Below are 13,276 nucleotides of genomic sequence, written 5' to 3'. Positions count from 1 at the left end.
GGAAAACACTACAAGTTCCCCAGGTCCGAGAAGGTCGCTAAGGGTCAAAGGCCCTCCCAAATACCTTGCAGATTACGTAAGGTGAGCATGTAAATAGTAATAACTGAACTAGAGGTCCAGGCTGGTTGACTCTACGGAAACGATGTTGGGGCCATTGGGTCTCTGTACGACGGAACAGCCCCACACTTTACACACACTGAGTGATACTAACTCAACAGCTAATTATACAAACCATTACTATGATGGCGTCCATGTGGGCGCAGTATTATTTCATCTAGGGGGGAAGGGTGTTGTGTCCTGAGCCTGCAAAAGCAGGCTCGGGACGTTGCAAGAGTCCCGGGCATTTGCAAAAGCTGCCCGGGACCAGACTGAATGGCGCCGGCCTTGCGCACATGCGCAAGGCAGGAAAAGACCGCCTTGTGATTGGTTGGATTTGCCCGGAGATTAGAAGGTATAAATAGAGGCCTGCGTGCCTCTGCTCGGGTTGTTCGTAGATTGGAAGCAGAGAATAAAGACTTGTTAGAAATGCATCGTCTCAAGCACCATTATTCTCCGGACTTAACAAATATGTTAAAAGTCCCTGTAAATCTATAAGATAAACAAAGCTGTTTATAGAAATATAAATCCAGAATAATACAGATAGGCTAATAATCAGAATGCTCCAACACTGAAAGTTTTTAAGAAAAACCAGTTCTTTCCAGACATTGAATAATACTGAATATGCAGTTTTTTAACCAAATCTCTTTGGGTTTCTCACAAAGAGCTAAAATAATAGGTCACTATCTGCTGTAAAATCATAAATGGCTATCAGAGAAACATGTAAAACTCCTACAAGATGTTGTAATTTTGTGGATTTGCCTATTTGGGCCACCCCTCAGAAGAATATTAGTCATTATGAATATTTTTTTCAATAGTACAGAAAGTGGAAACTTAAAAAGATATTTCCACCAAAGAAATATCACTGCCTCCCTAATGAGCTGCCATCTTGTTTTCATAACAACAAACTTGTGGTCATAGATAAGGATAAGATATTACATGCTATAAAGATAAAAGAATGACAACCAATAGTATATAAAATGTAATATTATTATATAAACTATTATAGTTCTAAATTCTGTGCATAAAATTATAAAGATGATATTAAATTCTAAGTTAAAAAGTATAGGTTGCAAGATACAGTAATATAAATGTTGATAATAAGAATTAATCAATTATATATCCAAAGCCTAATACAGATAGAGTAATATCTCAGAATTTTCAGTTTACTAATTCCTCCCCTTAATTTCAATCATACTTTCCAAAGGCTGGATGAAGTCTTTCAAAACACCAGTAGGGTAGGCATATTTGAATCTCTGGGAGAACCTCATTTCTTTACCCTATTCCAGGGGATAGGTGCTGCTACGCAGAAGGCATATTTCCAGGGTACTGATAGATGACATTGTTTAATTGAAGAAACCTGGAGAATGCTAGCCCTGTCAGGTGCAGTCAGCGGGACAGATACTATGGAAGATAGGTGGTCTCTCAAGTAACCAAGTCTTGTGCCAGTAGGGCTTTAGTAATGACTAGCACCTTGAATCGGACCAAGAAGCAAACTGACATCCAATGTAGCTTACAAAGCAGTGTTACACGGGCATACCAAGGGATATCCATCTCTGGTGCATTCTGGACCAGTTGAAACTGCTGGGTAGTATTCCGGGATAGCCCATGTAGAGTGGTTTGCAATACAGGTAGTCCTTGAGTTACAATTAATACCAGAAGTTTGATTGCCAAATGAGATGAGTGTTAAGTGAGTCATACCAATTTTATGACCTTTTTACCATAGTTGTTAAGCAAATCACTGCAGTTAAGTGAATCGTGTAGTTATTAAGCAAATCTGGCTTCCTCCATTGACTTTGCTTGTTGGAAGCCAGCTGGGAAGGTTGCAAATGCCAAACATGTGACTCCGAGATGCTGCAACCCTTGTAAATACATTCTGGTTGCCATGTGCCCAAATTTTAACCATATGATCATGGGGAAGCTGTGGTAGTCACAAGTGTAAAGAACAGTTGTTAGTCACTTTTTTGAATTCTGTTGTAACTTTGAATGGTCACTAAACGAATGGTTGTAAATTGTACTCAAGTCCTGAGGTGACCAGGGCACTTGTGACTGTCTGAAAGGCTCCTCAAACAAAGAAAGGATGCAACTAGTGCATCAGATGAAGCTATGCCTTTGCATTTGTTGATTTACATCTGACAAAGTTGAATTATGGAATATTTATTACAAGAATAAAATTGAAAATTGGTTAATGAATAAGACTGGTATATGATGGAAGTATAGAATGTATGGAAGTAAACGGAATGCTTAGCAAATGGTTTAACATTGAGAAGCAAGAGAAAGCTATACAACGTCACATTAGTTGTTTACTGAATTTATATATATATATATATATATATATATAAGAATAGGGCAAATGTATGTTAGTTAGGGATATAAATATTTCAATGCCCTCAGTCCTTCCTTTACATTATGCCTCAAAATGATGCCATATATGCCTACCAAATTTCAGTTTATTATACTCTCATATATTTATTTACTGTGTGTAGTATGGTATGTACCATATAACATCAGAATATATACACATAACACACACACACACAAACACATATGTAGGTCTTTGGTTATTCGGGTTTTCTCCCGCGTAAAATTGGAAGTGTCTTGGTGACGTTTCGACGAAGTCCCATTCGTCATCTTCAGGCTGGTGTTTTCGGCTTCGTGCTTCTAGGAGCAATGTGTGATCGCAGCTGTTTCTTCCTTTTAACTGCCAGTGGGGGTATGAACTGATTGGGTGGGAGCTTGGCTGTGTTCTGATTGGTTAGGGGCTTGGCTGTGCTCTGATTGGATGGGGGGTTGGCTGTGCTCTGATTGGATGGGGGTGTGTTCTGTTTGGGTGGGAGCTTTGTAGTGCTCGGATTAGTCTGAGTTGCCGGGGGATTTGAGATGGAGAGCTGCGTTGCTATTGTTTGGCTTCGTGTTCGTGGTCGTGCCATATCTTCATGGTGGGTGTCAGTTTGCTTTATGTATGGATTGGAGGGGTTTAAGATGGCTAATGATGCAGCTGTGGTCTGGCTTCTGGTTTGTGGTCGTGCCTCATCATCGGTGTGGGTTTGGGTTTGCTTTTTGCGTGGATGTGTGGTGGTGACATCCTGTGTGGTTTTCGTGAGTGAGTGAGTTTCTCAGTCAGAAAAGAGGAAACAACTTCTTCCCTGGTCCAACACCTTAAAGCCACAGGACATAAAATTGACTTTAAAAAGACCAGAACTATCGCCAAAACTGAAAACTTTAACAACAAAATAATCAGAGAAGCCATCGAGATAGAAAAACGCCCACACAGCATGAATAAACGAGATGATACCTCCCGCCTACCAGCCATTTGGAAACCCATCCTTATTGACAAACGAGTTCCCAACACAAAGAATGACACTAGACCCACACTCACTATATATAGTGTTTTTTTTACGATGCACCCTGTCAGCCCAAATATGGGAAGAAGAAATCTTTTGCCTGTATCAGCCCAGTCTAGGGCTATCCCCAGGCAGCAGTCGCTACTGCGACAATCATTTTTATGTTAAATTTGGATTTAACTCTTTGTTAGCAATCCAAATTTTACATACATACATACATACATTCACTAAAAAAAATTTGGATTGCTAACAAAGAGTTAAAGGGGGACTGGGATAGCTATTTCAAGCTAATTAGCTCTCATCAGCCAGCCATACCCTTCTGAGATTTGAACTTGGGCTGCTTGCACTTAGGCAGCTGTGTTGACCCCTAGGCCACAGGCTCTTTCTCATTTTGTCAGCTGTATCAGGGAGGGAAGAGACAGGGGAGGAGATATGTCTTGAGTGTTGTTGTTTTTTTATGCACCCTGTCAGCCCAAATATGGGAGGAAGAAATCTTTTGCTTGTATCCGCCCAATCTAGGGCTATCCACAGGCAGCAGTCACTACTGCGACATCATTTGTGGGTGCATCAAAAAAACCACCACCCAAGACACACACACACACACACACACACATATGTTTCATTATGAATTCATTTTAAAGCTTCTTTCAGATTTTAATGTACAGTACAACTCTTACTCCTCCATTAATTTTAATAAGTGTTGCTCTGATTGATATTTTTGTTATATATCACTGAAGATGGGTTACAAATGCCAGGTTTTCCCATTAACATGACAGAACATTCCACATTTAAATTCTTTTATTAACATTTGAGAAATTGAAATTGATCTGTTTCATTTGTTAATTTACAAGGCTATTAATTCAAATGCCATTATCCATTTGTTTATTTAAAACATATTAAAACACTGCCCTTTTACTGTTGATTTTGAAGATAGAATCAAATAAAGATGAAATTATAAAATAAGCTAATCGTTTTGAATAAATAAAATATTTTTCACTAGATATAAAAATTTTGTTCTGTAGTCATTAGGTGAGTCATCATTAGGATGGATCCAGTATTCCACAGCTGGACAGTGACAGTGCCAAGAATGCTGTTTCTATCTGTTAAAGTAGGCTTCAGCAGAATAATTGAGAGCAAAACAATATCCAGTAATTTGATGAGCTGCCAGGACCACAGTTATATTAGAGAAGATTATGAGTGAAATCATCCTTATTCGTCCCCTGATTACGTATGGCAGTGACAACATGGGGAGACTTGAGAATAACATGAACTTTTATGACTGCCATAATATTTATTTTCAAAAAGGGCCAATGTTCCTTCAGTGTAGTATTAAAAAATAAGTAATGATTCTGTAGCTGAAAAAAAAAATCTGTTGCTTTTTTATAATAATTGTACAACTAAAACTAATAAAAACTACAAAAGATAAAAAGGTAAAAAGAAAAAAAAAGAAAAAAAGTGAAGAAAAAAGAAAAAGAAGTAATTTTTCCCTTCTTCCCAGCAAGTATATACAACTTTAACAACTGATCAAATTATTTAAAGCATAACAAAAAATCTTTTCATCCCATATCTCAGCTCAATAAATCTCAATAAATATATCTATAAATCATCATCCATCTCAATCAGCAAAAGTCCATTAAATCTTTGTATTTTCATTTGTATCTGTTTTAATATGCTGTGCACCGCCCTGAGTCCTGCGGGAGAAGGGCGGTATATAAATTAAATTATTATTATTATTATTATTAAAGGCTACCAGAAATAACCTCATATTTATTATAAACTTAATCTAATAAACCCAAAATTTCCTTCTTTTACATTTATATCTCCTATTCAATTCTTAAACGAAATTCCCAAACCTCATCAATCAAAATACAATCAATAAAAAAACCAAAGGTTTCCAAAAATGATACAATAACTGTTTTAAATTTACTCGAAAAATTTAGAAGGCAACAAATAACCTCTTTTGTATATAACTCTTTATTAATAAAACAAAACCTTAAAAGATCATCTTCCAATCTAATCAGAGGAAATTGAAAATTATCATAAATGAAACTTTTATCTATGAAACAAAACCTTAAAATATCATCTTACAGTCTTAGAAAAATCCATGAAAGATTACCAAAAATAACAACAGCCTATCTATTTTAACTTTGGCCAAATAAGCTTATTTTAGGTTTCTTTTCCCTTACTCAATATAATGAATGCCCCGGAAGCTGGCTTGGATGATGAGGAAGAGCTGGTTTCAGGACTTTCGCTACGAGGCTTGGAGAAGCATCTGGAGGACACGTGGGACCCTGAACCAGGAGGGGGATGGGCAAGAGAAGGAGGAAAGTTCAGGAACCTGAGAAGGGCTGGAGGACTGACTGGAAAAGCGGCTGGCTGACAAAGAGAGGGAAAGAAACACAGCTGCAGCCAGGAGGCTTGGAAGACCAGCCAGAATCAGGGTGGAGAAGGGATGCAGCTGCAGCTGGTCAGTGGGGATGAGGAGGAACTGCCTCCTCCATTGGATCTCAGGGCACATAGGGCTGAGAAGAGGAGGCACAATGGAAGTTTAATGAGGCTACTCATGAGGAGGCAATATTGTGCCTCCTAATGAGTTGCACTGGCTAGAAGCTATTTAGACCAGCAAAGTGATACTGGGAATCAAAGTGATACTGGGAACAACTCATCTCTTTCTTGCTGTGCGTTTGTTCAGCCAATGTGACCCTTGCCTTGAGACTTAAACTTTGACCCTGTTACAGTACTAGACTTTGGACTTTGCTTCTTGGATCTTGGACTTGGATTTCAGTTTTGTGATTTGTGCTCAGACCATGGATTTGTCTTTTGACTTTGAACTTGGTGGGTGACATAATGGACTTACTCTGTGTTTCTGGACTTGGGAATTGGACTCATTGGATTTTGTGCTGGGTCCTAGAGAATATTATTTGAGGCTGTTGAAGCTTCAATAAAGACTTCAAAACCTCATGGTATGTGTGTGTGTGAGCAGGACAGACAGGTCACTCCAAAATATCTTGATCTTAAGCCCTCTCAAATAATGCCATGACATATGGTTTCTTTTCATTTTTTGTAAGCTCACAAAATTACCAACAACATGAATGTCCTTTTTATAAAGCCCATATAAAAAAGTTGTACAATCTACTCTTCTGGTCTATTATTCACATGTCCTTTTTAATTATTTAAACAGCAGCCAGCTTCATTTGTCAGGTTAGTTCAGTTCACTTTGTTCCATATCCTTCTTACAGACTGTCATTTTAAAATCCACATTAAATCAATTTCATTCTTGTCAATTGAAATTTGTTTCTTTTCCATAGCATCATCTACTCTTTCAATAATGGCAGAAATTTTTAAAAGTATCTTCTGAATCATTTTTTACACATGTCCAACCTTTAAGTATCCAACTTATCACTTTATATTTTTTTCTGAAGGATGTAAATATCCACAGTTTCTCATCAGAAGAGATTTATAATTAATTTCAAACATTTATTCCAAATGTATCTGAACCTTTAGTCCATGTTTAACTTTCTAAATGCAACATTCTAAATATAATTTTTACTGTATTCCAAAAAACAATATTTTTCTAAGTCCTTAAAATCATATTTAAAACTGTCACTGAGACTCAGCCAGTGAATGCTGTAGAAACTTGCCAATCTGAAGGGTAAGAAACAAGGATCGACCTTTTTGTCCTTAAAAGACTGCATTACGATGGTATCCTGCAACTTCTAGCTATTCAAGTCCTAAGCTGATAGTAAAATAGTTACTGCAGCCTATTCATGAGGAGCAGCTGTCTGGGGGTACATATGGGTTGCCTCACAATCTCTCCTTTTCCTGGAGAGATTTCACTTGTTAGGATCCAGCAACCATGATCTCCATTGTAAAGCCAATCTCTTATTGGCAGGACATCTAGCTTGCTATAATGCTCACTGATCACATCATTGACCAAAAAAGTAAATAAATAAACCTCTTGCAATGGAAATAAATACCAAATATTTTTTTATTTTCGCATATTTGGTTACTATTCTATAAACAGTTTCTTATCTATAGGCTAAAGACACACTATGCATTGTATGAGCCTATGTTAAGACAGCTGAATGAAAAGTATGAGATTCTACTAAGAGAGAAAATGCTTACAAGTTTGGAACGAGACAAAGCTGTTGGGCAGGTATGGAAACTATTTTAAATATTATAATATATTATTTAATTTAATATTTTAGTTAAAGTTTTATTCTGTGCCATTCCTCAGAATTCAAGGTGGGTTACAGATACAAACCAAAGTTAAACAATACATACCAAAGAGTTTGTTGTTGAATGTGGCATTAAGTATGCCAAGAAGTACAGATCTTCTTTCTTTTAAATTGTAGGTTTTTCTCTTTTTCTAAAAAAAGGATGACTTGGGGAAGGAGAAGAAAACTAGTTGAAATACACAAATGACCTTTTGTTTACAATTGTAGCCTCTCAGGCCTTTATTTCTTAGTGTGAAGTGAAATTTTATAATTTGACATTTTAAAGCAGATTCTCATTAAAGGTAACAGTAATAAGCAATTATTTCTTGGGTAGAATATACACCTTTCTTTTCATATCTTAGACCCTAGCATCACAACATTCATAGCTATCTATCTGTATTATTATAGATGGTGTGCTTATGTGTGTGTATATGTATATGAAAACACATGGCAATAGTAGTTTGCTCATAGGTCAAATATTGTTTGCTATTACTCACCACAGTTACACTATGAGTAATATTTCCATGTTTAATGCATACCTTTCAAATCCATAAATCCAGAGAAAAACTACTGCTAATTATTATTCCTTTCACTGAGGCCCTTCTATTATTCTTTTCCAATTCCTTCCACTGAGGCCTTAGGAAGTTTTGATGGAGTGAATGAAGAAGTCTTTTCTTGATTTAAAGTATTTTGAAACTAATTATGCTCTATTGTAAGTAGAACATTATTTTAAATATAGAAGCAGAATTCACTGTTCTCTATTATGGTTTGATTGAGTATAAACTAATTGAAATAAATTGAAATATGTTAGGCATAAGTGGCATCATTTTGAGATAAGATGTGAAAGAAGGGGTGAGGCCATTAATATAATAGTATAGAATCATAAAGTTGGAAATGACTGTTTAGTCCATCAAGGCCAAAGCCCTGTTCAGTGCAGGAATCCAATTAAAGCATCCTGGACAAGTGGTTAATTAGATTCTGCTTCATGCATCTAATGAATGGGAGCCCCTCACCATACTGAATAACTGTGATTACTGTTTCTAGTATTGAGTCAGAAACAGCTATCTTATAATATAAACTGACTATCCCATGTTCTGCTCTCTGGAATGAGAACAAACAGGTATTTCTGATAGTTGAAGAGCTGTTGAACATTTGCATCATCTATTTGCATCTTTGCATCTATAAACCTATTTGACTGCTAGGACAAACTACCACATTAATTTCTGGTAACTGCATTTTTTCAGGGTATTTACAGATAGATTGCTTTATGATCTGGTCTAGAATATTCTTAATATATTAATACATTCTCAATATCAGTTTTTGGTTTGCTGCTTCTTCCTTTTCTCCCATGTTGAAGGTAGAGATATTATTTGCTTCCATTCATAAGCTCTTCAGTCTACTTCAACATCTTCATAAATGACCTAGAGCATGGTTCCCCAACCCCCAGACTGCAGCCTGTTCCAAACTGGGCTGTGCAAGCAGTGAGCAGACATCTGATGCAGCCCAACTTGCATGAGCAGCAGTTGCTTGTGCTTGCATTGCTCACACAAATGGAGCTGTGCACATGCATGTGGGCGGGCCTGCCACTCGCATGGAACCCTCCCCTCCCCCTTCCCACCCTGGGGACCCCTGATGTAGAGGAGGGGATTGTCTGGGAGGGAATCAGGACTCCTGCCTTGGGCAGGGAGGTTGGACTAGAAGCTCCCAAGGGACCTTTTAGCCCTATGATTCTATTTCTATCCAGTCATGTACGCCATTTTCCAGTTTTCTTAAAGGTAATACATAAGAGTTCAGTCACCATCACCTCGGTATCCTAAGATGCAGTTCAACTGGTTCTGTGAGTTAACATTTTAACTCTTCAAGGATGTCTTTAAACTCTTAAAGAATGTCACACATAAGATGTTTTTTTATAATCTGAAAATTAAGATTTAGATTATAGAATAGTATATGGAATAAATCAACAAAGATGTTTTGACTAAGTGTTAGAAGAAGCTTCTAACAGAATAGTTTGATAATGAAGCCAGTTATAGATGGAGGGGGATGATCTCCTATTTGCTGAATCTCCAACGAAGGCTGGACAGCCATCTATTAATTCTTTAAACTGGATTCCTGCATTGATCAAAGGACTGTGCTTAATGACTAAATGGCCTTTTCAAACTCAACAATTTTGTAATTGTTTTCCCAATGCTGAACAGAATGTGATCAGACATAGCTCCTTTGCAGTTGAGATTTGGCAGGCAGAAACAATTTATGTTCAACAATGACAGGTCTCCAAGGTGTTCAGATGCAGGCAAACAGGAAAGAATTATAGGTTCCATTATGGCTTTTTGATTCCAGGAAGATTACCATATTTACATCTTAGGAGTGACAAATTCTTTTTGCGTGAAGGATGATGAAGAGAGGCGGAAACTGTTACCATTTTTTTCTTTCTATGCCATTGGAAAATTTTAATCTGGATTGATTTTCTGAAGTATTAAGATGTTATATGTAATCTGATATAATTCGTATTCTGAGATTCTCAACTATATTGAAATATTGTATACTTAATGTCATACATTATTTCTGATTTTCTAAATGGAAGAAACGAAAGGTTGTTGATAGACTTTTCTTTCATTTCAGATTACTGGCTTGCAAGCAACTTTACAAAGCTTGGAATCTGGAAACAACATTCACATTCCTGTGATGAAAGGTAAATATTTAGCTATGAACCAAAAGTAAAAGCTTAAGAGATAATGTTTGCATCTCATGGTATTATGCACATTTCTAGAAATTTAACATTTCTCTACATATTATACACAGGCTCAAATGGTCTAAAACTAATGCTGTTTTATACTAAGTTATACAGAAAATCTCAATGAATAAGCTAGAATATTGGGATTCCCAGCATCTATGTCTACATTTTTTGTAAAAAAAGAAATTTTGTTGAGGGCTGTGCATGATTAGAGACTCCTGAACTCTATATCCATTAGACTATCACCCAATACTTCTTGTTTCAGATCTGCTGAGTTATCTTCAAAAGATATTGTGGTTTTGCTATATTGATCTTAAGAAGAATGGATCTGAATAGTAGACATCCATAAATATTTAATAGCTTTTGACATCCACAGTAATGTCCTATGGATTGGTTAATTTGATGTTTTCTCTAGATTTCCAATATTTTAGATAAATGTATAGCTGTACTAGGATGACATCCTGACTTTTTTCATCATCCTTACATGAAATTCACATCAGAAATGCATTAGAATTTCTTCACATACCCAGTCTTTTTTTTTTTTTTTTTGCTAAATTGGAAAAATATCCTGTTGGAGCCCAATAATCCAAATAATCCATATAACCATTTGGCTCATTTGGGTTATTGGATCTCTGCAGAATAAGTACAGATAAATCCTGCTAAGGTGCAGTATGCTTTCACATGACAAACACCTAAAATGTGAAAAATATACATTGTTTGGAGAGCCTTGCATTTTTCATAAAAAAAATTCATCCCTAATTTTCCAAAATGCACAAGACAGCTCAGTAAACCTCTGATAAAATGGAACCAATTGAAATGATATCCTGAAGAGCAAGCCATCTTTCAGGGTTTGAAAGATCTCTTTTAATCTCAGCTGCTATTTAGACATCTGGATTCCAGTTGCCCCTTTGTTGTGCAAATTGATGTCTTGACCTTGCTTTAGAATTGTTTTCTCTTAGGCTTTGGCAAAGAGAGGAAGAACCTCTTGTCTTGTGCATTTTATTCTAATCTTCTTTTCCCAGCTGAAAGGAACTATAATTTCAATAGAGAATTGCTGTCATTGTATTGAATGATGGAAGCATTTCTTGGAGTACACAAGCTTACAAGAATTGGGAGCATTGCAAAAGGTGTGAACCCTAACTTCATATCAGTTCAGTTTCCTGTTTCTCTTTTTATATCATTTATAGTATACTTCCTAGTTTCCCAAAACTAGGATGCACTCTCACACAACCTTGAATGCAATATTCTATGGCAACCCCCTTTCTTGAAACTGAACAATTTTACCTCCATTCCAGAAAAAACACTCCTGAGAAGTCAGGGATGGGGAAGCAGGCAGTAGATCTTTTACATTGGATTTGTTTGCAATAACAACTGGATCCATATGTCAGGGCTCAGATGACCAACATCCATTGAACCCAAAAGATAGATTCTTTTTCTTTCACTGTGGCTGAAGGATAATTCTTTCATAATAGTCATTAATATGTTCCTCTTCTTCTCAGGGTGTTACATAGAACCATAGAATCCTAGGGCTGGAAGGGACCTTGGAGGTCTTCTGGTCCAACGTCCTGCCCAAGACAGGAATCCTTATACCATCCCAGACAAATGATTGTCCATTCTTTTCTTGAAAACCTCCAGCAATGGAGCACCCACATCCAGGAGGCAAGCTGTTCCTTTGATTAATCATTTTGACTATCGGGAAATATTTCTAGGTTGGTTCTTCCTCTGACAAGCTTCCACCCACTACTTTTTATCCTGCCTTCAAGTGCTATGGAGTATAAATCAATGCTCTTTTCCCTGTGACAGCCCTTCCAATATCATGTTTCCCCTGAGCTTTCTCTTCATTAGGCTAAACATACCTAGTTCCATTAGCTGTTCATCCTTTGATTTAACCTGCAGACTCCTTATCATCTTTATTGCTCTTCTCTGCATTCTTTCTAGGTCCTCAGCATCTTTTGTGTATCATGGTAACCAGAACTGGACAGAGTATTCCAAATGTGATGTCACTAGTGCAGTATAAAGCAATACTATCACTTCTTGTGATCTTGATGCTATCCCTCTGTTGATTTATCCTATGATTGTGTTAGATTTTTTGGCAGCTGCAGAACACTGCTGGCTCATACTTAAGGGTTGGTCCATTAGTACACCTAGATCCCTCTCACAGTTACTACTGTTGAGCAGGTACCACTTATTCTGTACCTATGCATTTGATTTTGTTCTGTCTAAGTCCAGGACCTTTTCTCACGTCTGAACTGTATCTTGTTGTTTTTTTTTGTATTTAAATTTTATTATTTTCCATTTTAAAAAAACACAAACATGAATCTTTTATCACAATATCAACCAAAAAAAGTAAAACTAAACAAAACATTCTCAGACGTGTCCGGTGTACCCCTCCCGCACCACCCTCTACCACTTGCCACTCCTTCCTCCTCCCATTCTACCACCACTCCTCCTTCCTCCCTCTTTCCTACTTCCCTTCCACCCTCAAACCATCCCGTCCTGTGCAGTTGGGGCATCACCGGACACCTCCTTACAAATAAAAAAAAAATCATACATATAAATCTATAATACAAACCTACCGTTTTCCCCCCTCCCCCCCCCTGGACTTCCCAAAGCTAATCTAGGAAATAAGCAAAAAAAAATATGTCCAAATCTATTCATAACTACTCCATATTACTACACACTAGTATATACTTGCTCTGACTCTAAAATAAACATTAAAATACATACAAAATTTTTAATATACATCTTATGTTAATCAAAAGCTACATAGTAATTTTTCAATTCATACTTTCTCTGAATATAATCTATCCATCTTCTCCACATTGAGATAAATTTTTCCTGAGAATGATCCTTCAGGTACGCGGATATTTTTGCCATCTCTGCAAAAT

At 36.9% G+C, this 13,276-nt stretch overlaps 1 protein-coding gene across 1 annotated transcript in view; it reads left to right on the top strand.

Annotated features, from left to right (window-relative positions):
- SPAG16 (sperm associated antigen 16) overlaps window positions 1-13,276 on the top strand; it is a 411,223-nt gene that overhangs the window by 49,554 nt on the left and 348,393 nt on the right. Inside the window, exons 7-8 of the mRNA XM_015831061.1 lie at window positions 7,479-7,596; window positions 10,277-10,346. Of these exons, the coding sequence (XP_015686547.1) occupies window positions 7,479-7,596; window positions 10,277-10,346 (188 nt within the window). The remainder of the gene's footprint in view (window positions 1-7,478; window positions 7,597-10,276; window positions 10,347-13,276) is intronic.

This window comes from Protobothrops mucrosquamatus, unplaced genomic scaffold, assembly GCF_001527695.2.
Source record: "Protobothrops mucrosquamatus isolate PMUCROS unplaced genomic scaffold, P.Mucros_1.0 scaffold_253, whole genome shotgun sequence".
NCBI lineage: Eukaryota > Metazoa > Chordata > Lepidosauria > Squamata > Viperidae > Protobothrops > Protobothrops mucrosquamatus.
The sequence above is the reverse complement of the archived record's forward strand: the minus strand, read 5'-3'. Positions and strand labels throughout refer to the sequence as shown.